Source organism: Oratosquilla oratoria, chromosome 21, assembly GCF_046742065.1.
Source record: "Oratosquilla oratoria isolate Oo_2021 chromosome 21, ASM4674206v1, whole genome shotgun sequence".
NCBI classification, from domain to species: Eukaryota; Metazoa; Arthropoda; class Malacostraca; order Stomatopoda; family Squillidae; genus Oratosquilla; species Oratosquilla oratoria.
The window spans coordinates 45855706-45881820 of NC_134797.1; the positions used below are offsets into that span (position 1 = coordinate 45855706).

The 26115-nt window shown below is 39.0% G+C and overlaps 3 protein-coding genes across 7 annotated transcripts in view; 2 read left to right on the plus strand and 1 right to left on the minus strand.

The window, feature by feature from the left end:
- LOC143036892 (xaa-Pro aminopeptidase 3-like) overlaps positions 1-3238 on the plus strand; it is a 32165-nt gene extending 28927 nt beyond the window's left edge. Inside the window, exon 8 of one of the 2 annotated variants that reach the window (XM_076204815.1) lies at positions 3106-3238. Coding sequence is in view for 1 of the 2 variants with exons in the window: in XM_076204818.1 (XP_076060933.1) it covers positions 3106-3113 (8 nt within the window). In the remaining variant the exon portion in view is untranslated. The remainder of the gene's footprint in view (positions 1-3105) is intronic. The other variant, XM_076204818.1, reaches the window with a different exon arrangement.
- LOC143036891 (uncharacterized) lies at positions 1-19131 on the minus strand. Of its 3 annotated transcripts, none has more exons than XM_076204810.1 (12): positions 19073-19131; positions 15639-15919; positions 14037-14553; positions 13425-13643; positions 12970-13047; positions 12380-12660; positions 10096-10188; positions 9244-9455; positions 7187-7354; positions 6102-6247; positions 4059-4211; positions 1-3637 (listed from the first exon to the last, which is right to left on the minus strand). In XM_076204810.1, exons 2-12 carry the CDS (start codon positions 15908-15910, stop codon positions 3095-3097), a joined length of 2682 nt encoding a protein of 893 aa, XP_076060925.1. In that variant the 5' UTR covers positions 15911-15919; positions 19073-19131; the 3' UTR covers positions 1-3094. The 3 variants fall into 3 exon arrangements, with proteins under 3 accessions (XP_076060925.1, XP_076060924.1, XP_076060927.1); XM_076204809.1 differs by having other exon boundaries at positions 13425-13661; XM_076204812.1 differs by lacking the exon at positions 12970-13047 and having other exon boundaries at positions 13425-13661.
- Positions 18903-26115, plus strand: part of LOC143036893 (28S rRNA (uridine-N(3))-methyltransferase) — a 19260-nt gene continuing 12047 nt past the window's right edge. The window contains exon 1 of one of the 2 annotated variants that reach the window (XM_076204821.1): positions 18903-18921. The gene's annotated coding sequence lies outside the window, so the exon portion shown is untranslated. Of the gene's footprint in view, positions 18922-26026; positions 26082-26115 lie in introns of those variants that run through there. The other variant, XM_076204823.1, reaches the window with a different exon arrangement.

Genomic DNA, 26115 nt, shown 5'->3' on the forward strand with positions numbered 1-26115 from the left:
AGTCTGTAACTGAGTAAGCTCCAATGAGTAAAATGTTGCACAATCAATAGACTTCATCCTTAACCCAATAACTGTGCAATAGGGCTTCCTAGATCACACCTGTGGTGTGTAATTTTTCAGAGATGATAGAGAGAGAGAATTTTGTCACTTGGAGGTAGCAGTGGTCGTGCATGGGTGAGCTACAGAGAACTTTTACTTTTTCACACTTTCTTCCTCACCAACTTTTACTTTTTCACACTTTTCCATTGTTTCTTTCCTTTTTATAGGAATAGTTTTGTGTAAGTTATCTTACACCTTACACCATGAGAAGTAGAGGGTTGTGGGTTGCATGGAAGTGACTGACCTGCCCCTCCCATAATGTCTGGGGAAATGTGTGGGTGGGTAGGTCCAATGTATGGACTCGTTCATCCTGTGATGCCAAACTTCATTTTAAGATATTTGGGGGTGAAATATAGACCACGATGTTAAAAAAAAAAAAACTTTCACATCATATGATGTATATTGTAATTTACTGGTTAAATGACATTTAACCTGCCAATACTGCTAATAGTTGCTGTTTTCAAAACAAACAGGAGCTGCCATTTAATAGCTTTCTTCATGTATCAATCAATCAACCCATTTCCCCAGGTCCCTCTTGCAGAAGACCTGCAGCCTCAAAGAATCTGATAACAGCCTCTGGTTGGGACCTTAAATCACTTAGTGAAGGGATATTGTGTTGTCTGGGTATTGCCATAGTGGGGCATATTTCCTCAAGTAAAAAAACAGGTGGGCAAATAATAGAAGCTGATATGGAGAGACATCTTAGGCCTGGTCTTGAGACCATGTTCTTGCCCTGCAACTCTGACTGAATGTGAAGCTGTTGATGGGCTTTGGAAAGAAGAGACAGAGACAATTTCTTCTATCGGTTGTCTCCCAGTACCACTACTTCCATAATTAGTCACAAATATCTAAAATAACAAGAAAAATATTTAACAATCTATTAAAACCTAGTAATGATACAATCACAACCTGGTCTGACAAGAATCTGCCAATATGACACCACTTGAAGCTTACATGTGGAGTTATGAAATGTGGCAAAGTAGGAATGAGAGGATTTGTGAATAGATTGGGATACAAAGGGGATTAGAAGAAAAAGAACAGGCCAATTTTTGATGGGGACAATACTACTACTACTGTGTTCACTGTATCATGAAAAAAGGCTTAGTGGTGCAAAGTGAGGGGGATTTGGAGCCTCTTTTTCATGTTTTTCTTCCTTAAAATGTTGAAGAAAGAAGAAGGCAGGGGATAGGGGTGAGTGGAGTATTAAGGGAGAGAGACTGGAGGACGTGGATAGCTTTTCATACTTGGGTGTGAATGTGGCAGGAAAGGGAGGAGTGGAGGTGAAAGTAGAATGTAGATTGAGAGAAGCAAGTAAATAGACATTTGGGAATGGATGTTAAGAGGAGATTGTATGAAGGGGTGATTGGGCCAACAGAAACATGGAACATAAAAGAGGAAGAGTTTAAATGTTTTTGAGATGAAATGCCTGAGAAGTATGGTAAGGGTTACTACATACATACATATACCAAGGCTTTTTCCCCCTTACAAGGGAGGTAGCCAAAAAGGGAAAGGCATAAAAACACTCCCACCCATTTCATCCCTAAATACACTCCACACCCCTCCCACCCTCCCTCTCATCTGAGTACCTCCTGGATGACGGGTCATCCCTGCACCTTGCCCACCGCCCTGGGTCAGAAGCAGTGTCGCAAGACACAGCACATCCACAGCAAGGCCGCTTCATTTAATCGGCGACCCCCCCCTCTCCGTCCCCCCTTGCATATAAGGAGGGGACGGGGAGAAATCCCTTCGGGCTGCGTCAAAATTTGCTCACACATACTACCTCACCCCCCACCCCCGCCCATTCCTCCTCATGCAATCACAACATCATCCATATACAACCATTCTCCACTCACCTCTGTCTTCCGTCCTCTCCCTTCCTTCCTCAACAGACATTCCCCTTTTAAGGTAAGGGTAAGGTAAGGTAAGGGTTACTAGGCTGGATAAAATGAGAAATGAGGATGTGAGGAGGAGAGTGGTGGTGGAAAAGGAGTTGGGAGATAAGGTTGATGAAAGAGTATTGGGATGGTTTGGACACATGGACAGAATGAGTGAAGAAAGATTAATAAAAGATGTGGAAGGCAGAGGTGGAGGGAGTGAACATGGGTGGGGGGGGACCAAGGATGACATGAATGGATGGGGTAAAAGGGGCAATGGGAGAGGGGAATGTCTGTTGAGGAAGGAAGGGAGAAGAAAGAAGATAGGGGTGAGTGAAGAATGGTTGTGTACAGATGATGCTGTGATGCACTGAAGTGAGTGGGTGGGGGATGGGGGTGTTAGGGAGTATGAGTGAATGGTATTTTGACGCAACCTGAAGGTATTTCTCCCCATCTTCTCTTTTTTTGCATGAGGGACAGAGAAGGGGGTTGCTGATTAAATGAAGTGGTCTTGCTGTGGATGTGCTGCATCTTGCTATATAGTTTCTGACCCAAGGCAGTGGGCGAGATGCAAGGATGACCAGTCATCTAGGAGGAGCCAAAAAAAGAGGGAGGGAGGGGTGGTGAATGGGAGTGGAGTATGTGGGGATGAAATGGGTGGGAGTGGATTTATGCCTTTGACTTTGGCTACCTCCCTTGTATGGGGGGAAAAGCCAGTGGTATATGTATGTATGTATATGAATGATTAATAGAGAAACTATGGATACCTTAATATAGGAACTTATAATTCATTGTATTCAATTCTGTATCAATTTTTCTGGAATAGAACTGCATATTATGCCATCTCCCTTTGTAACTGAAAAAGTGATTAGTCAAAGCACATATCTCAGTTCTAGTGTTTGCTATAACATTTTATGACCATAAACTTGACTTTTTAATTGTAAAAAAATAATAATGTCTATGTTGCTGACCTTTAATATCAATGCACAGTCACTAATGTGAATATTTATCAAATTTATTATCTATGATGCCTTGTTTTACAATAAAAGGTCATACTTCCTAACAGCTGCACTGAAGTAACTGAATTAAATTTTTCACAACAAATGACATAATGTCTGAAATTAAATTTCAGAAACCTGACACACCAATTCAAAATTTGTAGTGGAGTTCTGCTGTGGACACATCTCAAACAAAGTTGGGTAGTGTGGCATAACCGTGTGGTTGTACAAGTGTGAATTGTACTGTAGGAATCCTGTCATTGCTGGATGGTTCATTCCTGCTGTGGCAGCAGGTGCAGATGCTGTATGGTGATGGTGAGCAGGTGTAGGTGTTGCATGGCAAGCTGCAGCAGAACCTCCAACCACTCCTGTTGGTGGTGACACTGAAGGTGATTGTAATGTTCCTTGGGGGTGATGAGGTTGATGGGTGGGAGGGTGAGTACCAGGGGGAGGCATAGGAGGAGGAAGTGGAGGAGGAGGAGGAGGAGGTTCAGAGGGCTGAGAAGGATGAGGCTGGAGAGTGGCCACACCCTTTGAAGATGTCTTTTTCACAGGAATGCGAACATTTCGTGTCAAGGCTGTGCGGAGTTTACTGCCTTGTCCTGTCTGTGCTTCCACCATTTCTTCATTGTGACTTGTCTTCATGTGAGTTTTCATGTGGTGAACCTGTTTTTCAAACCACAAAGAATTTCATTACAATATCCAAATAAAATTTCCTATATGATGACCAAGTTTTTTAATTAATTTATCTCTTATTTTATTTTATTTTTTATTAATTTTCAATTAGATCAACTGTCATGGGAAAAAAAATCTGTGCTCATTCTGAAACTCAAATCCATGATTATTTACTTGACATTGACATTGAATAATATTTTCTAAAACAGACAATGATATCCAAGGGCATATGAGACCCAAGACAAGAGACTAATTGATTAAATCATTCTAACATATATATAAAAAAATAATAATGATAAATAATAATAATAAAAAATAAAATAAATATAACTCATGGCCTAACTACAACCACAACACAGTCCTTGCATAATTTTTATTATACTTTCATGTCAAGAAGAACAAGTACCCGTACCTGTGAGAAAGTTAAGAAGCAGATGTGACAAGAATAGGGTCGTTCTCCAGTGTGTCGTCGCATGTGTCGCTTGTAATTACCTGACTCGACAAACTGTTTGTTGCACACGTCACATGAATAACGAAGCTCTTTGTTATGATACCTAAGGTGGACCTGAAAATTATGCACTTTGTTTTTATTTCCTGCACTCAAAGAAATTATAAAAAGACAAACACTAAATCAGAAAACCCCAGTGGCCACTCTAGATAATCTCTCTCTGGCTAACATAATGCAATTCTAATCTACTCTATCCGAGACCTCTGGACCATATTGGGTTAAAGACCATCTTGACTAAATAGTCCTACAAAGACCACTGGTTACTCTTAAGAGATATCCTGAAGAAGAAATATTGTACTGTAGTATGGACACCTGGAAAGAATGAGTGAAGAAAGATTAGCAAAAGAGGTGTGGAAGGCAGAGATGGATGGAGTGAACTGGAGGGGACGACCAAGGATGAGATGGATGGATGGGGCGAAGGGGGGTTGAGCAAAAGGGGAATGTCTATTGAGCAAGGGAGGGAGAAGGCAGGGGATAGGGGTAAGTGGAGAATGGCTGCATATGGATGATACTTTGATGAAACCCAAAGAGAATTCTCCCCATCTTCTCTATTTTCCATGTGAGGGGAGGGGCACTGATTAAGTGAAGTGGCCATACTATGGATGTAATGTGTCTTGATGCATTGATTCTGACCTCACAAGAAGGCGGAAAGACCCTTCACCTACAAGGAGCTAGGATGAATAGAAAACGAGGGTGGTGGATGGGAGTGGGTGCATGCCTTTGACTCTGCTACCTCCCTTACAAGGGGGAAAAAGCCCTTGGTATATAGATTGTGACAGAATTATGATTATGATTCAGTGTGATGTGCAGACCAATGGTATGAAATGTCTGGGATGTATTTGACTTTTGGTTGGTATTGTTTCAACTCCTTCCATATCATGTAGAACAATTTCATTTCTTTTGGCCATTACCACACTATTTTATTAATTTCTAAGGTATCTCCCTGGTAATAAAAATTTTATATCTGGTCTTAATCTATCTCTTACATATCAATACATTGAAGTGCTCTGAAAGGATTTCTCCTTGTCTTCTCTATTTACTTGTGAGGGAACGAGTAGGGAAGGTTGCCATGTAAATGAGGCAGTAGAGGTAAACCAACTTTAGCTGACAGACCCCTGCTGTGGATATGCTATGTCTTGTTGCATTGCTTCTGACCCAGGCAATAGGTGGGGGGCTGGGATGGTCCTTCATCCACAAGGAGCTATGAGATTTTTAATCGCTTCTGTACGACTCAAATTCTCATGTACAGCATTGGCTGCCAAATGTACGATTCATCACACTTCTTGCATTATAAAATATAAAGGCACTGCTGTATTACTTGTTCCCTTGTACTCTGAGTAATAATAAACACAGAAAACGTGATCAAACCAGTTCACAGAATCTAGGGACTCATCTACAACTGCAAAAATTATATATATAATCAAGATGCTGACGCCAGCATCCTCATGTATCTACTCACACCTCTCAACACCTACGTGAGTGTCATCATAACAAAATGGTTAAAAAGGGAAACAATTGTATGTTGGATGGGTGCATGCCATTGGCTGGTTATCTGCTTTATTTGGAGGGAAGGGGCCTTTTGGTATATAGATGGACAGTTACCAAGCTACTTCATGCATCTATGTGGTACATCTTCAACATCAAAGGGGTGGTGCCATGAATACAAGTGAGTGAGGGCAACTTGTGAGAGTCCTGGTAATTTTAGAATTGGGTTGTCTTGCCTGTTTTTATAGTCTGCTTAGTGTTTTGTACACATACATGATGCTTGTATGTGCGATCATGAATTTCAGATTTCAAAATTCAAGAGTGCACAGACATCAGACACAAGGCTGGAACTTGTGTGACCAGTGTACTTAGTAATAGGGTGCTGTATCTATAATAGAAGAAAATGTGAGTGAATCTTCTTTTGAAAAGGTAGGACAAAGTCTATATTAACATAATACATACCTTTAAATCGTGGGATCTGGTGAACTGCTTCTCACACAAATGGCATGGATATGGTTTGACCTCCTCATGTTTCAACATGTGTCTTCGTAGGTCAGTGCCTGTTACATACGTTGCATTACAAACTGTACAAACGTAGTCTCTTTCACCTGCAAGTAACATGAAAATACATATATTTACAAGCTATCTAGCTGTAAAACAATGGGTGGTGGATGGAGTGGAATGGGTGGGAATGGGTGCATGTGTTGACTGACTACCTCTCTTATAAAGTGGAAGAAGCCCTTAGATAGACAAGCTATCCATCTATATACCAATAGGCTCCTTTCCCCTTACAAAGAAGGTCACCAGCCAAGGCCCTACACATCTCACTCCCATGACAAGTAAGAACATTAAAAATATGTACGTCATTGCTTTAAAGGAGTTTTGAGAGGGCTAATGAAGGTTATAGTTGCACTATGTATTATTATTTTCATATACAGTGTACTCCTCCATAATGGATAATAATGATAATAAATTTATTTGGCAATGAATCAAGTACATGACATACACACAATGAAAAGAACACAAAGTTCGAAATTACAATTATGATTGACTGCAAGCCCCCCATTTCTATCACGAGGAGGCTTTACTTTTTTTATACTTTCCCTTCTAACTATATATATTGAAAGGCCTCTTCCCTCTTATAAGGGAGGTAGCTAGCCAAGGCACACACCCACTCCCACTCATCATCTTCCCTTTCTTGTATAAACATGTAATGAACTAAATTTCATTATACAAAATAAGGGTGATCTGACACCTAACTTAAAAGAAGTAACCTTTTCTTAAGCTAACTAAAGATGTGCTGTGTCTTGCGCCACTGCCTCTGACCCAGGGCAGTGGACAAGGTGCAGGGATGACCCATCATCCAGGAGGTGCCAAGATAAAAGGGAGGGTGGAGGGGAGTGGAGTGTATTAGGGATGGAATGGATGGGAATGGTTTATATGCCTTTTTCTTTTTGGCTACCTCCCTTGTAAGGGGGAAAAAGCCTTTGGTATATGTATGTAACTATAGAAAATACTGAAGCTGAAGATTGCTTTACTCTTCTTACCAGTGTGAAGCTTTGTATGTCGTTTCAAGGCATTGATGGCAAAGAAGGATTGCCTGCAGATCTCGCAAGTAAACTTGCGTTCTCCGGTGTGGTACACCATGTGCATCTCCATGTTTGCTTTGCGACTAAAGGTCTTGTGGCACATTGGGCACTCAAAGGGTCTCTCTCCTGTATAAAGAAAAGAAAAAAATATTGATTCAGTTTAATGATGATGATTTGGTTTAACAATGCAAAACTCGCCCTATCAGGAGGCTAGGATGGTACCCCATTGTAGAGAAATTTGTAGTGTGGAATTTAATGAACCATGCCCTTGGTTCAACTTACCAGTGGCAGGGTTCAAACTACTGTCACCCTGACCTCCGCCACAAGTAGTGACACCCTTACCCACTTAGCCAGCAAGCATCCATGTGAAAAATATTACTTGCTTAATCTTAACAGCAAAGAGGAGGTCATCTTCTTGAGGGGAAAGCTGTGAATGAGATGGGTGAAGAGGACCTTGAGTAAAAGGTGAATGCCTGTTGAGCAGGGAAAGGAGAAGGCAAGAGAGGTGTAAGTGGAGAATGGTTGTGAATGGAGAATAAACTGATTTGGCCTGAAAGGATTTCTCCTCATTTTTATTTTTACATGAGGAGATGAGGAGGGAGGGCTACCAAGTAAATGAAGTGGTGGAGCCCTGCAGTGGATATGCTATGCCTTGCTGCACTGCTTCTGATCTGGGCAGTGGATAGGGATGACCCTTCATCCACAAGGAGCTAAGGTAAAACAGAAACAAATGGGTGCTGGATGGGAGTGGGATAGGTGGATGCTTTTGACTACCTCCCTTAACAGGGGGAAGAAGCCTATTGGTACATAGAATGATAGAACACAGTGGCATAGGAAAGTAAGAGGTGGAGTCTTAGGAGCGGTAAGAGAATTATTTAAAGGGCCAGCAGAAAGGAAAAACGGCAAAATTAAAATAAAATAAAAAACTCGATACTCATATTCTGAGTGCAAATGATGCAGATGGAGAGATGATAATGAAAGAGACAGCAGTAAGAGGAAGATGGACAGATTATTTTTGGGAGTTGTTAAATGTGAAGGAGGATAGGGAGGGAATGGTAGTTGCAGTGAGAGGTGCTAAGAAAATGATAGTTATGAATGCAGAAAATGGAGGAGAAATAAGAAAAGATGAGGTGAAAGCAGCTATTAAAATTATGAGAGAAGGTAAGGTACCTGGGTTAGATGGGTGTCATGAGGAGTGTTTAAAAAAGGGAGGTACAGTGATGGTGGACTGGCTGGTGAAGTTGTTAAATGTTTGTCTAAAAGATGGTTGAGTGCTGGAGAACTGGAGGAGTGCCAGTATCGTTCTGCTTTACAAGGGTAAAGAGGATAAGTGTGAGTGTAGTAGTTTCAGAGGGATCAGTTTGTTGAGTGTAGTTGGAAAGGCTTACAGGAGGGTTTTCATTGAGAGGACTAGGAGAGGAACAGAGGGAGTAATTGGTGAGGAACAGTGTGGGTTTTGGAAACGTAGGGGTTGTATGAATCAGATTTTTGAGGTAAGGCAAATGTATGAGAAAGTTTTAAGAAAAGGTAAGGTTGTTTTTGTGTCCAAAGGAATTTCTCTCCGTCTTCTCTTTTTCTGTATGAGGAGATGGAGAAGGGGGAGGGGTTGTCGATTAAATGAAGCAGCCTTGCTGTGGATGTGCTGTGTATTGCTGCATTGCTTCTAATCCAGGGCAGTGGGTGAGATGCAGAGATGACCCGTCATCCAGGAAGAGCCAAGAAAAGAGGGAGGGAGGGGTGGTTAATGGGAGTGGAGTATGTGGGGATGAAATGGATGGCTACCTTCCTTATAAGGGAAAAAGCCCTTGGTATATGTATGTATAGAGAATTCCGAGTGGAAATTAGCTTCTTAATATAAATAAATGCTATGTCTCTTTGGTCTGTAGGAGTGGATCTTAAGCCTCTTAAATATAAACTACACAGAACTATGCAGTCAATGCCTGAGTATGGGCCCATTCAAGTACAGAATGACATTTTGTAAGATGCCCAACAGAAAAAAATACGACAGTTCCAACCTTGGTGAATTCTCAAGTGGATGCGCAGATTTGTCCGTGAGGAAAGGACTTTGAAACAAACATTGCACTGGCAAGGATTTGGCCCCTCAGCATGCTTGTGTTTTACATGGACCTCTAAGTGGTTTCTTGTTGTGAAAAATTTCTCACACTGATCGCACTGGTATGGCCGTCCATTGTTGTGTTCCTGGTTCTTGTGCTCTCTCAGGTCATCTCTGGAATGTAAAATAAATTAATAAAATGCTAAAGGAGAGCTCTGTGGGAGGTTCTGAGGACTGTTGCCAGCCACTGTGGGGCAGTGGGTTTTCCACTTGGTGAAACTCGAGCCAAAAAATTATTTTTCTGATTGACTTTTCCAAATCATAATCCTTCTCATATCACACACACCTACTATCCCAATACCCTGAAGTTAAAAATATCAGGCTCCAATATTTACCCTACACTCTACCAATTAGTTCACACCTACCACCTTACATCACAACCCCATTATTATCTCTGATATTGCCATGACACTATCCTGGATAAAAGGCTAGTGAAAAATTACTATAAAACATGAATGAGTAAGGTTCTTATGAGAGAGAGAGAAAGAGAGAGAGAGAGTTGGGAAAGGGGGAGGAGGATGAAACTGATGAAAAAAAAAAAAAAACAGCACAGACTGCAGCATGAAACATTAGTGGAAAAGGTCATTATATACATAAATCTGAAACTGCAGTCAAACTAAAACATCACTTTTCTATTTTACCTTTTCCCAAAAAGAAAGCAGGACTTAAAAAAATAAATAAATAAAATATATATATATATAATAAAATAAAATAAATGAATAAATACTTTCTCCTTAAAAGTCTACGACCTTACCTATTGAAGAACAATATTCGGCAGACTCGACACTGAAGGGGGCCCGTCTTCTTTTTGACACTTTTCTTGCTACTTTTGTTTCCATTACCACTTCTGTAAATATACATATGTATATATTATATATATATTTACACAGAAAATATAGATGATACCTTGATGCAAGGAAGGGAATGGGGAGGGGAAAGTAAGGGGTGGTTATGTCTGGATGATATTTTGATGCAGCTTGAAGGGATTTCTTCCTGTTTTTTCTATCATCAATATGAGGGGACAGAGAGGGGGGGGGTGTCACTGATTAAGTGAAATGGCCTTGCTGTGGACATACTGTGTCTCGCTACATTGCTTCTGACCCAGGGCAGTAGGCAGGAGACAGGGATCTGTGGGGAACTAAGATGAGTGGGAAAAAAGGGATGTGGATGGGAGTGGAATGGGTGGGAGTGGGTGCATGCCTTTTGACTTGGCTACCTCCCTGAAGGTGGAAAAAGCCCTTATATAGATAGATAAACAATACTAAGGCTTGATTACTATGATCAAAGAAACACCTACAGTGGCCGCGAAAAGTTTGGGTGCAAAATTATAGGCGGCCAAACTTTCCGCTAAACTCAAAACATGCGAAAAATACAACTTTCCGCCCAAACTTTTCGCTATTTTTCAATGCTAGCGTTTGTACCCGTATTTAGCCGAGACAATACGCACTACTTGGCAACTCTGTTTAGGCGCACTCGATGTCACGTGGAGTCAGTTTCTAAACATCTCTCACGGGGAGTAGTCTTTTTTTTGCGGTGGTCTCTGTTTTTGTGCCTTGATATCTCCGTAATGGGAAGTGGTAAAGAGCTGGAAAGAGACACAGTTGTTACAATCATAACCCTCTATAAGGAGGGTTATAAGTGTAAAGATATTGCTACTCGTGTGGGAATTGGAGTGCGTCAAGTGCAAAAGTGGACCAAGAAATTTCGAGACGGAGGAAGTGACATCATTCCTACTCCAAAGCATCGCTCTGGTCGGCCAAGGAAGATATCAAATCGTACTTCTACGGTTATTAGGAGGCAGTTAGATAAAGATCCAACGCTCACAGCTCGAAAACTGAAAGAAAATAACCCTGCACTGCTGCATGATGTGTCTGTAAGATGTATTTCTGATCATTTAGCCAAAGATTTACAATACCGTAGTTGCTGTGCTAAAGTTCTTCCCCTCCTAAGTGCAAAAAACATACGTGATCGCATAGCATTTTGCAAGAAATATAAGGACTGGTCCTTAGAAGACTGGGAACGAGTATTGTGGAGTGATGAGTCAACGTTTGTGGTGTCGTCGGGCTGCAGGTCGAAGCGTGTGAGGCGCCCCAGGGGGTCTGACCCTAATGACCCTCACTATACAGCTAAAGTGGTGAAACATGCTGCAAGTGTTATGGTGTGGGGATGCTTTGCATTTGGTGGAGTTGGCAATTTAGTGTTTCTTGCACAAAATGAGTGTAAATCAGCACACTTATTTCGAGTTATTGTGTGATAACCTGCCTGAAAGTTTTGAAAAGTGCAATGCTAGTTGGTTTATGCAGGACGGAGCTCCTGCTCACACAGCTCGGTCTGTTACCCAATGGTGTTGATTACTTCAAAAAATGGCCTGGAAATTCTCCAGACCTAAATCCCATTGAGCACGTATGGCATATAATTAAAAAACAGCTTCAAGATCGTGACGTCTCCACTGTAGCTAAGCTAAAAACAGAAATACAGGATATTTGGGATAATATTATTCCTCAACACGTACAAAACCTGGCAAGATGCATCCCGGCACGTTTGGAGAAGGTCATAAAGCTTAAAGGAAAATCGCTTGGTAAATAAGGTATGTAATAAGCCATTTATAGGTCTTTAAATGATTATTTAAATGTCACAAGTGTTTACATTTGTGTCTCGTTAATTACGCGCCCAAACTTTTCGCGGCCACTGTAGTGATCAAAAACCTTTAAAATGTTTGGCCCCACATTTAACACATGTGATCTTCATTCCTCATATGAAAGACCTTGTTGTGGAGGCAAATAAGAAACTGAATGTACTCAGAACAGTTACTGGCACAGCAGGAAGAAGAAACACTCAACACTGCATAAAAATCTCATACAGATTACACTTCATAACTATGCTCCCAAAGCATGGTATCTATAAATTAAGAAAAACAAAAACAACTTAAATGTACTCAGATCAGTTACAGTCACAACAGCAGAAAAAAATATTCAACAACTTATTCCCAAAATTTTATTCTGATACTGAACATATTTCATGTAATGACTTTTTCTTACCTCTCATTATCCTTTCTTTCACTGTCTTGATCATCATTTTCTTCTACGTCATCAACCAGTTCTGCATTCTCGTCAATGGTATTCATGTCTACAAACTCACCCACCACATCTGTTCTGGATTCATTTACATCTGCCTGCCTCTTTGGTGGTCTTCCTCTCTTCTTGGCAATGACTGTAGGAGAGTTCTCTTGCATTTCATTGGTTCTCACTTTATTCTTGCTCCCTGGAGGTCGTCCTCTTCTTCTGTTTGAGCCAGGACTTGTATTCAGTGGCTCAAGTCCCTTTTTCATGTAAATGATCAAGATGAATTATTTTAGAAACTTTAACACCAAATATATATATTATTTAAGAGGGAGGGAAGGGGGTGGATGGAAGTGGAGTATGTGGGGATGGAATGGGTGGGAGTGGTTTTTATGCCTTTGTTTTTTGGCTACCTCCCTTGTAAGGGGGAAAAGCCTGTGGTACATATATGTATGCCTCATTTCCACCATGCCTATTCTCTCTAAGTTAGAAAGTCTGCTCCTTCCTCTCCCAAACTGTCTGTGCATGCTCCTACCTTCTGCAGAAAAACAGGCAAAAAATAAACTAACCTTCTGGGGCAACTCCTGTTGGGGAGATTTACTTTTGTTTTTGCTCCCTGGGGGTCTTCCCCTAGGCCTTCCTCCTCTCTGTCAAGAAGCAAGCTTTAGAACCATGAAAAATGCACATGTTGATTGAATATTCAGTTGAAATACTACATTCCCTTAAGTTCGCGCTAAAACCCCACCATGTCTTCAAATACTCAGTTTATCTTACAGCCTGCTTTTCCATTAATAGCTTCCTATCTGCTCCCTTTTACCAGTCATCTGTACACAACCCTCCTCTTCATACCCTTCATTTCCTTCCAAAACATCCTTTCATTCCTTTTAAAATTCTCTGGCAAGCACCTACCCCAGCCACATTGAAAGTAGATATAAAAGTGTAAAGATGTGCAATACACTTCCATGATATAAAAAAACAATCACCTGTAAATCATGTGCTCAACATGTGTATATATGTACAATACCTTCTTTGTTTTCTTTTCCAAGTTACTCTGTGCTTTGTTCTGAGCCATGAGAATATGGTCCAGGAGGTGTTTCTTGAGCTGAGTCCACTTCTTGTAAACTTCCCCACAGACGTTACATGTCAGGTCATCAATGGTAGTATCTGTGTTGAGGGCTTGGGATGTTGAAGAGCTGGGGTCATCATATTCTATGACAATGTTATCAGGAGTTCGAGTGGTGGACTGCAATGTATGACATACCTAAATAATATTTACCAAATATTGCACTTATTTTTTCCTCTGTATCACAAAATGAACAATCTGATTTTGTAAAATAATTTTAATTTTTTCTTAAGTGATGATGATGATATGGTTTAACATCACAAACTTCCCCCTATCAGGAGGCTAGGACAGTGCCCCTTACAGAGGACATTGTAGCATGGAATTTAATGAATCATGTCCTTGGTTCAACTTCACCAGTGGCAGGGTTTGAACCACCATCCCCTCAACCTTCACCACAAGTAACATCCTAACTTGCTTGGCCAGCAAGCTTCCTTTCTTAAGTAGTATTACTAAAAATATTCATATAATTCTTTATTTTCTTTTTTTTAGGTTGTAGTACTAAACAAATCTTACTTTCGTATCAGTGGCTCCTGCTTGAGATGTCTTTGTTTCTTCAGCAGACTGGGATGATGATATGACTGATGCTGATGCAAAGGGTGTGGTGAATGAATCTGACGTTAAGGGATAACTAGTTTGAGTGGCTGACGTACTAGGATGAGTTACAAGCTCTGGCTGTGATCTTCTAGTATTCTGTGGCAGGTCTGATGACTGAAGGCTGCTATTATCTAAATTGATGTATGACTGGGATGAGGGTGGCGGGGCTGCTGCTGACTGAGGTGGTAATGCTGGTGTTACAGGGACGAGTGCAGGTGGAGGCTGTGGTGGTGGAGGTTGTGGTGGTGGCTGTGGGTGGTGGGGATGCATCTGTGTGTCTATGGAAGAAGTTGTGGTCGGGCATACTTGCTCTTCTTGAGGGTATGTAGGACTGCATGGAGTGTTTGGAGTTTGTGGAGAAACGGGTGGGTGAGGATATGTTGTGACTGTGCTCGAGTCGTTGGTACCAATCACCTCCAACACGGGATACAACTCGCTGTAAATAAGATGGTCATGTCACTTGACATTAAAGGAAGAAAAAAACTAAATTTTTTGTGTTAATTTGTCAATATTTTGTCACTTTCCTTAAAGTATGAGTTAATATTATATTTTCATTTAGAAGATATCATGACACTACATCACAATATCAATACAAGGAATCAATGTTTTCCTATAATGTACAATTATAATTTCAAGTGATAGGAACTTAGAAAAATATAACTCACAATCAACACATGTTAAATTGTTTTGCAAATTAAATATACTGCATATACTTGTGTCAAAGTTGAGTTTCAGAGATCAATTTTTTTTGCAAAAAATTGAGGATTAACCTACACAAGAGTATTAGTTTTATTGGGTTGAAATCTGTACATGATAGGGAGGGTCTTGGAGAAACTCCTAGCCTAAGACATTGAAAGCATTTGCCAGTTACTATCAGTAAATAAAGACAAAATATCTACCAACTAATAATGAAAAGGTGTCTAGTGCCTTCAGCTGATGAAGCTCATGAACTTGTGGTAAACTAACTGACTATAAGTTTTATTAAATTGAAATCCATGTAATATGTCTATGGGGTATTGTATGAGGTTGATGGTGTGTGATAAATAATTGCTGATAGGGTCTCAGCATATCTTTAGTGCAACCTCCTGGTTGGGATGTAAATACAAAACAAAACATGATCCCAGATGACCATGACAACAGGATTCACCCAGGAGCAGCAGGGTCACTAAACATTACACCAAGTATGATGGGAAGGGGAAGGAGCAACTTTCAGCTTCAGACATGAAAAATATCAAAAGGTACATATTTTGCCTTTGGCACTCTGTGCTTCAGGCTCACCATCCTTCAGCTTATTGAACAAAGAATTCTTAATTAGAAATTTCTTAAATCAACTTTACATATTATAAAATATGATACCTAATAACTGATTTTTTTTTCTTTTACCTTCAAGAAACAAAGGGTCAATTTATACATAAGGTATATCATAATTTTTTCTTGATCAAAAAATCTGGAGTTGCCTTAGGCATGAGAGACTTAAACACAGGTATATACAGCATTGGTGCATATTCAGAATAAACTTACTGAACATAATTATTGACTGACTGTTCCCTCGTCCTTTGTTGATGTCGTCCAGTGATTTCATGATTGCGTAATCCCTTGGAACCTACAGACTTGATGCATATATCAACATTACACCATTTGCAGAGAGCATAAAATTCACCCTTTTGGGATCTCCCAACCCAGCAGTATTCTATTTCATATTTTGGGTTGTATCTTGTTTCATACTTTTTCCGTTGCTTCGGTGGCTGCTGAGTATTTGATGGGTTGCCATTGCCATTAACAAATAGGGACATTTTAAATACCTGTTATAAGAAAGAAGTCATAAGTATATTCATTTTCAAAAACAAAATGGGAGATTACAGTTCATCATGAAATATATGCAAAATTGGAAAAAGTTAAAAAAAATTCTGATTTGATACACTTGCATTAATCCAGACATTATGATGTGGGAGGGGAGTTCCTTTAACTGAATAAAACCACCTGGTAACACTACAACAAAGTATAATGATGAACTCCACTGTTTAAGACTGAACTATGGCTTTATCCATTTAGGTTGTTCCACAAATTGATGCATTTATGTGAAATATGTCTTGATAGGCTTTAGTCACTTTTTTCCAGAACTTTGTGTCACTTCCCCATTCCAAACAAAAAGTTTTTGTGCATCAATTTTGTCCATTCCTTTCAGTGATCTAAACACCACTATCATATCACTCATCTCTCTCCACTAAAAAGGATTGACTACATTGATAGAAGAGATATCTTTATTAGGGATGGGAGGGTTTTAAGAGGTTATGAAAACATATTGAGAAAGGCTATATGTCTATAGGACATCAAGAAATATAGTTTTCCATACAACTGTATAAACACTTTGAATAATCTAGAAGGCAATATAGCCTAAGTTGGAACAATACATGCACTTAAATCTAAGTATGATAATTAAAGCATAAGGAATTACTGAATTAGAACCCAAGTTGGAACCATATGTGAATTTGAAGCTAGATATGATAATCAACTGGAGAATGAGAGACAGGCCCTAGTGAATGCTACTTCTTTCCTCTGTACTGCAATCAATCAATCTGTTTCTCCAAGTCTTTCTTGTAGGAGATCCAAGGCTCCCAAGAAACTTGCAAAGGCTACCAGGCAGTCCCATACATCACTCAAGGAAGAAATACTGTGTAGAGATTGTTTAGATGGGGCATTATAGAATGAGATATTTATTGTCTTCTGTCTGGCAGTTTCATCTTGGGCACTGGTTCTGTGGCCAGGCCTATATTCTGTTGGTACTGTTTTAATGCAAGATAGTGTCCTCAATGCATGCCAGTGTAGTTCTTACTTCTCTTGAGAGGGATTTTTCTGTAAGGATGATATCTGGGAGACAATGGAGATGTACTGAGTTTGGTGGTCTGTCTTGAGCTTATTTAGTGACTTGAGAGTGAATGTGCTTTTGTATGGATGTATTGTGTAGTATGGGTGGTAGAGTGTTATATGAATTTGAGTAGATTTTTTTTTCCATTCAGGTGGTAGTGTTATTGTAATATATTGAGATGGGTAAGGTTGAGGGCTCTAGCCCAGAGCTATGTATAATACCTATCATTTTCATATGATATTCTATAAGAGGATTTTGGTTTCTGTGCTTCATTTTGTAAAGTGTTATGTCACCTTGGCTGTTCAATTCATACATGGATGGGGTGGTGTGAGAGGTAAATGCAAGGGTAATGGGTCAGGGATTGGAGATGATTAAAGAAAATGGAGAAAAGTGGGAGATAAGTCAGTTGTTGTTTGTTGATGACACTCACTTGTAGCAGGATCAAAGGAGGGATTGAGGAAGTTAGTGACAGAGTTTGAGAAGGTGTGCAAAAATGGGAAGTTGAAGATAAATGTGGGTAAAAATAAGGTGATGAGATGTACAAGGGGAGAAAGTGGCAGTAGACTGAAAGTGAGTGTTAAGGGAGAGAGACTGGAGGAAGTGGATAGTTTTAGATACTTGGATGTGAATGTGGTGGGAAAGGGAAGAGTTAAGGTGGAGGTAGAATGTGAATTGAGAGAAGCAAGTAAATGCCTTGGGGGATTAAAAAGTGTAATGAGAAGTAGACATTTGGGAATGGATGCTAAGAGGAGATTGTATGAAAGAGTGATTGTACCAACAGTACTGTATGGGGGAGAAACATGGAACATAAGAGGAAGAGAGGAGGAGTTTGAATGTGTTTGAGATGGGGTGCCTGAGAAGTATGATAGGGGTTACTAGGCTGGATAGATTGAGAAACAAGGTGAGGAAAAGAACAGCGGTGGAAAGGAAGTTGGGAGATAGGGTTGATGAAAGAATATTGGGATGGTTTGGACACATGGAAAGAATGAGTGAAGAAAGATTAGTAAAAGAGGTGTGGAAGGCAGAGGTAGGAGTGAACAAGAGGGAGCAACTAAGGATGAGATGGATGGATGAGGTAAAGGGGCACTGGGAAAGAGGAGAATGTCTGTTGAGGAAGGATGAAAGAATACAGGGGAGAATGGTTGTGTATGGATGATGCTGTGATGCATGAAAGGGATTTCTCCCCATCATCTCCATTTCTGGCTGAAGGGACAGAATGGGGGGTCGCCAATTAATGAAGTGGACTTGCTGTGGATGTGCTGTCTTGCAACATTGCTTCTGACCTAGGGTAGTGGATGAGATGCACGGATGACCAGTCATCCAGGAGGAACCAAGAGGGAGGGAGGGGGTGGATGGGAGTTCAGTATGTACGGATGGAATAGGAATGAATTTTATGTTATTGTTTTTTGGCTACCTCCCTTCTAAGGGGGAAAAAGCCTTTGGAGTTTGGTACATGCGTATATATATATATATATATATATATATATATATATATATATATATATATAATATATATATATATATATATATATATATATATATATATATATATATATATATATATTCTTTTATCCTTCCTATAATGCCATGCAAAATTTAATTTCCGTACACAGTCACACCTTGTGACCTTTAACTAATAATTGACAAGAGAATAAAAATTATTCCACCAATTATTTTGATGATTTTGCACCTTCCTTTCTTTATTCCAATATAACATCATTTATCAAATCTTTGTTATTATTGTTATTTCTTTCCTAAACCATCCAGCATGACAACTAATTAAGGAAACAACAGTATTTGGGGATTACATCTCATGCATACTGACTGACACGCTTTCGTACACATCTCTTCAATATGTGAGTAAAAATCACTTGTTTATCTAATTCTGGATGACGCTTCACCAACCCCGGAGATGGTGACGATCCGTCCAACCCGAAGGTAAGATAGAATATAAGATTTTGTCAAATTTAATGTATATTTATGACCTTACATACCTCAAACTATTTTCATAAAACTACTGAAACAATTAATATTCAAATATCGAGACTGGAAATCAAAAAGAGTTCACGATATTACAAGGAATACTTACAAAAATATTAATATTGACGACCCTGCACAGGCCTTGTTGGTCGACGCGTTACAGTCCCACCTGCCAGCAAGAAGGGGCGTAATTTCATCAGCGCGGCAAGTTTGAAATGGTGACTGACTTCTCAAGAAGTGGATCAAATTATCACTCTTAATTAATGTTGTTGGCATGATGACGCCCTTATATATTTGGTCCTGATTGACGCCATATTATCTTAATCAACTAAAGAGGTCCTTGGTGATGGAGCTATCTTTAACCACTCTGAAACCATTAATCATTTCATATATTTTGTTTTAGCCAACACCAAAGGGTTTTATTCATCAGAGGGAAGGCCCGTGTGGTAATGGCGATAGTTATAAAAGATATTCAAAACCATGGTGAATCACACACGCCCGTCCACATTTATTTGTTGAAATCAAGACAATACGTGAATGAGACGAGAAAGCTAGTGACAGGTGGTGATGGACATGGAACTGCCTAGTGTAAGCCTTATGGTCTCTTGCAGTCTCCTTCATTCTTATGTTCTTACGTTTCGATTAAAAATTCGAAGGAATTTAGTTTATTAGCTTGCTCGTGCATCCCCCATCACCTCCATTCACGCATACATGTGTATATATATATATATATATATATATTTATATATATATATATATATATATATATATATATATATATATGTGTGTGTGTGTGTGTGTGTGTGTGTGTGTGTATTTACCTAGTTGTATTTTAAGGGAAGGGGAGCTATGCTCGTGGGGTCCCGTCTTCATATCTCATTTTATCTAAACTATTTTTAAATTCATGTATTGTTTTTGCACACACCACTTTCTCATCTAACTTGTTCCAACTGTCTATTACTCTGTGAGGAAAGCTGTTCTTTTTCACATCTCTTCTATAGCTGTCTTTCTTGATTTTCTTTCCGTGTCCTCTTGTATTTCTATCATCCCATTTTATCAGATTCTCTCTATCAATAATTTCTATGCCTTTCATGATTCTGTAAATAGCAATCAAATCTCCTCTCTCTTCTTTGCTCTAGTGTCTGTAGTTCAAGTTTTGCTAGTCTCTCTTCATATGATAGTTTTGAGAGTGTTGGTGTCAATTTTGTAATTGCTCTTTGTATTCTTTCAAGTTTTTTTTTTACATTTTTTGTACTTGGTGACCACATCGTTGCAGCATATTCCAATCTTGGTCTTATCAGAGTGATTATAATTTTCTTCACCATTTCTTCATCCAGGTATGTAAATGCCACTTTAATTGTTCTTATTAAATTACAAGTTTCTCCAAAAATCTTATTTATATGTTTCTCAGGTGACATAGTATTCATAACAATGACTCCCAGGTCCTTCTCATTTTCAACTTTTTTTATTCCTTCTTCTCCCAATTTATATGATCCTGTTATTCTGTTTTTGCTTTTTCCAAATTCCATTATACTACACTTTTTAGTGTTGAACTCCATCTCCCACTTCCTACTCCATTCCCATACTTTATTTAGATCACTCTGTAGTGACTCACAATCTTCTTCCGTGTTCACTTTTTTTAATAGTTTTGCATCATCTGCAAAGAAGCTCATATAACTTTCAATTTCTTCATTCATATCATTAATATATATAGCAAACATTATTGGGGCCAGAACTGTTCCTTGTGGAACACCGCTTATTACGTCATCCCATTTTGAGTGTTTGTCTCTTATCACTACTCTCATTTTTCTTTCTTGCAAAAAGTCTTCCATCCATTTAAGCAGTTTGCCCTGTATTTCTCCTTCAGTTTCTAATTTCTTAAGCAACTTCTTATGTGGTACTTTGTCAAAAGCTTTTTTTAGGTCTAGAAATGCACAATCAGCCCATCCATCTCTTTCTTGTATTATATCTATTAGCCTTGAATAGAAACATATTAAATTGGTGACACATGATCGTCCTTGTCTGAATCCAAATTGCCTTGGATTTAGCACGCTGTTTTTTTTTTTTTTCTAAATATTTTACCCATTTACTTTTGATCATTCTTTCACAAATTTTTGCTATTGTACTTGTTAGAGAGACTGGTCTATAGTTGGTAGGGTCTTCTTTATTACCTCCTTTATATATAGGTACTATATTTGCTTTTTTCCAATCTTCTGGAACTTTTCCTTCTTTCAAGGGACTATTTATTATGCTATGTATTTTGTCTGCCAGTTCATTTCTGCATTCTTTCAAAATCCAGTTTGCTATTTCATCTGGTCCATGCGATTTTCTAACATCAAGATTACTCAAGTGTTTCATTATTTCATTCTTTGTTACTTCTATTTCTTTCATAGGGGGGACTTTCTCTTTCCATTCGATCTCTTCCGGTTGTATATTCTCCCTTGTAAACACTGATTTAAAATGCTTGTTCATAATTTCCGCCATTTCTATTTCCTCCTTGTCTTAATTTCTCCAAGTCTTGTTTGTTTTTCAGTTTGTTGTTTACAAATCTGTAGAATAGTTTTGGTTGATCTTTACATTTTTCTATGACATCTTTTTCATATTTTCTCTTTTCCTCTCTGCACGCTTGTACATATTCATTTCTATAACAAGTATATATTTTCCATTTTTCAGGTCTTTTGTCTTTCTCCCATTCGGCCCAAGCTTTGTCTCTTTTGTCTTTTAACACTCTACAACTTTTCTTGTACCAGCACTTTACATATTCTTTTTCTTGTTTTTGTCTTGGGACATACTTTTCCACTCCTTTTTGATAATTTTTTTGACAAAATATTCCATTTCTCTTCTACTGTTGTATCTTCTTTGTGTATTCTTTCCCAGTTTTCATTTTGAAAGAATTCTCTTATTTATAAAAAAAAAAAAAAAATCATACATCAATCTTCCTTTTCTATATTGTTAATTTCTTTTCATGTATTTTTTCTCGTTTAGTTCTAGTTCTATCAATATGTGGTCACTTTTACTTATTGGTGCCTGGTATTCTATCTTTTCCACTATTTCAGGTTCTGATGTGATTATTAGGTCTAGTCTCGATGGTTCTTCTTCATTTCTATACCTAGTGTTCTCTTGAATCCATTGTGTCATTGTGTGGTCAATAATCATCTCAAGTAGAACATTTCCCCATGAGTCTTCTCCACCCTTTACTGTCATCTCTTCCCAGCAGACTTCTTTGCAATTATAGTCGCCCATCATAACTATTCTTCCTCCATCTTCCATTATCTTGTTTAATGTTATTCTTGTGTCTTCTAACATACTTTTATGTTCACTCTCTTCCCACGAGGCTGTTTTTGGGGGCACGTAGTTTATTACAAACTTTCTGCTCTTCTTATCTCTGTCTTCTACTTCTATCATAATCATCTCTACTCTATTCTTTCCATATGTGACACTCTTCACGTTTATATCCTTCTTAGTCAGGAACATAACTCCACCCCCTTGTTTTATCTCTGTTTCTAATCCAATAATTATATGCATTGTGTCCTATGCTGTTGGGTGGTAGTGGACCTTTTAATTTTGTCTCTACAATTCCCATTATGTCCGGTTCTTTTTCCTTCAGATACTCGTTCAGTTCATTCAGTCCTGTTATTAATCCATCTATATTTGTGTAGGACACTCTTAACTTTCTGTTATTTCCTTTGTATTCTCTGTTTCTTTTTTGTTTCTCTCTGTTATGGTCCATTTCCTCAATTTCATATTCACTACTCTCCAGTAGAATTCTTCTTTTTCTGTCTCCGTTCTGGTCTCGTTTTTTTTTTTTTTTTTTTTTTTTAGCTTCTTGCCTTTTAATTTTTTCTTCCTCTCTTTCCTCTTTATTCATTTCTCTTTTTATCCATACCTTTTTATATTGTTCACTTGCTGCTAGCTTCCCTGTTTTTGCTAAGATATTATCTGCTGTTGTCTGTGATCTGAATTTAATCTTAATTGGTCTGGTCTTATCTGTACTATATTTTCCGAGCCTAAACATCTCTTTGATTTGTTTCATTATTTCAGCTTCATCTTCCTGAACTAATTCTAGTAAACTGCTTACTTTTTCTTTTTTCCTCACTGATTCTTGAAGTTCTATCTAGGTTATGTTTCTCTTCCATTCCTAATATAATTATACATTTCTTTTTATCTGCTAAGTCTCTTACTATATTCTCCTTCTGTCTCATCACTTTGATAACTGAGTCTTCAGTTTGTTCTTTCATTTGCTGTTTAATTATATCAGTAAATGCAACTTTACTGTTTTCCTGGATTTTTCTCCAACCCTGTGCTTCTTTTGCTATGGCCTCTTTATTGTCTTTATTGTTCCTTTTTAATTCTTCATTCTCCTCTTTTACTTCTTTTAACTGTCTTTTTAATTCTTCTATTTCATTAGTTAAATTTTTGTTCGCCTTCTCTAGTTCTTCCAATCTTTCAACTCTCTGCGCAATGTTGGTTACGTTACCGAACCTGTCTTCCCAATGTTCGATCATCTTATCAAGTTTCTCCTCTAGTCTTGTCAATCGGGGGAGGTTGGTATCCCCCCCACCCTCATTAAATCCCTGGAAATTATTATCCTCACCTTCCATTGTGCTGCTCTTATCTATATTTCTAATCTTTACAATTTTGTTAATCCCATCACCAGAATCATCGGTCCTTCGTTTGTTTACAAGACGTCTGGCCTCTTGGGCCAAGTCCTCCCCTTCCTCATTTCCTTCCATTTCCCTCAGTAATCCCTCCCCTTCTCCTTTTTCCTCACTTTCCCACGACACCACGAGTTATCCCCTTCCCTGTAAATACAATAGGTACTTCCTTTGCGTTGAGGTCCACGAATATTTCACTTTTTCTTCAGAACTCTAATCCTCGCCGTCCATCCGACAAAAGTGTGTGTGTGTGTGTGTGTATATATATATATATATATATATATATATATATATATATATATATATATATATATATAACAGGTGAAAAATGTAATCACACATTTGTCAATAACGTAGAAACCACTGTTGGAGTAGAAAAGACTGGAAACGGGGAATCTATATATTTCAATTGCAAACTGCAATCCTCTTCAGTAGATACAAATAAGAGAGGGCGTGCTGTTTAAGTAGCACCCTTAACAAAAGAAAGGGGAACATGGGAAGATATCTCTACCCTCGGCTCCCTCCGTATGTGAGGTCAGGAGGCAAATGAGCTTTCACTAGGTTGGAGATGAAGAGTCCGGTAAGCTACCCTTTTTAGATGTTCTCATTGTTCGTGACGGAGACAAGCTTGCTTTTACCGTCTATAGAAAAGAAACCCATTCTGGTAGTTATCTTCATTTTTTCAGCAGTCACCCAGACAAAATAAAAAGTAGCGTCGCTTCAGGATTATTCCTTCGAGCTCTTAGAATTTGCAGCCCCCAGTTTCTTGAAGGAGAATTAAACATTATAAAATCTCAACTTAGTAATTTAGCTTACCCGGATTGGTTCTTGGTCAAAGCCCTCAGCCGAGCGAGATCCAATTTTTTCAACACCACCCCCATTTCCTCTAATTTTTCATTGGGCAAGAGCTCTTTAATCGTTCCCTTTTCTGAATCATTCATTCCCTCGACCAAGTTTCTTCCCAAAGACAAATTAAATTTGATTAATTATTACCCTAACACCATTAATAAAAAGGTGGTAAATGTCCATCAAAGGTTAAAAGAAGAACAGAGCCAAGGGGTTTATTCGATTCCATGTAAAGGTTGTGACTTAGTTTACATCGGACAGACTGGAAGGGATTTGAATACCAGGATGATTGAACATAAACGTTCCATTAAATATGCACAAGAGAGCTCAGCTGTGTTCCAACATGTTAAGCAATTTAAACATTGTTTAGATTGGGACAGAGCTGAGCTTATCTATAAATCCAGATGTGAGTTCAGGAGAAAAATGGTAGAATCTACGATCATTGAATATCAACCCAACATGAATATTTCAAAGGGGCAATGGTCCCCGGACATAATGTCCGGACTCTTCATCTCCAACCTAGTGAAAGCTCATTTGCCTCCTGACCTCACATACGGAGGGAGCCGAGGGTAGAGATATCTTCCCATGTTCCCCTTTCTTTTGTTAAGGGTGCTACTTAAACAGCACGCCCTCTCTTATTTGTATCTACTGAAGAGGATTGCAGTTTGCAATCGAAATATATAGATTCCCCGTTTCCAGTCTTTTCTACTCCAACAGTGGTTTCTACGTTATATACATATACATATACATATCCACTGACATATACATATACATATATATATATATATATATATATATATATATATATATGCATACATACCAAGAGTTTTTCCCCCTCATAAGGAAGGTAGCCAAGTCAAAGGCTCGTTCCCACTCCCACCCATTCTACTCCCCTGCGACACCTTTTCCTCCCTCTCAACCCAGCTCCTCATGGATAATGGGTCATCTCGGTATCCCGCCCACTCTCCTGGGTCTGAAGCGATGCAGTAAGACGCAGTACATCCACAGCAAGGCCGCTTCACTTAATCGGCGACCCCCCCCCTCACGCAGAAAAAGAGAAGACAGGGAGAAATCCCTTCGGGCTGCGTCGAAAGATCATTCACACGTAACCACTCTTACATGCCCATACCCCGCCTCTCCTTTCATTGCATAACTGTATCATCTATACACAGCCAGCCACTATCTACTCATCTATGTCTCCTGCCTTTCTCCCTTTCTTGCTCAACAGACATCCCCCTCCTGCTCAACGCCCCATTTCATCCCGTCCACCCATCTCATCTTCGGTCGTCCCCTCAAATTCACTCTTACTACCTTTGCCTTCTACACCTCTTTTACTAATCTTTCTTCACTCATTCTTTTTACATGTCCAAACAATCACAATATTCTTTTATCAACCCTATCTGTATTTTTTCCACTCTCGCTTTCCTCCTACCATGCTTCTCAGACATTTCATCTCAAACAAATAAAAGAAATCCTCTCTGTCTCTCTTAAATTCAATTTATTTTATCCTTCTAATAACAAGATAGAGGTGCTGGACTGCTAAGACATGACAACAGGGGTTGCTATGGTCGGAAAAGGTTGGGAAACGCTGGTCTACGTGGATATACGAGAGTAATGGTACGATTCTTTTACTTGTGGATGAAAACACCAG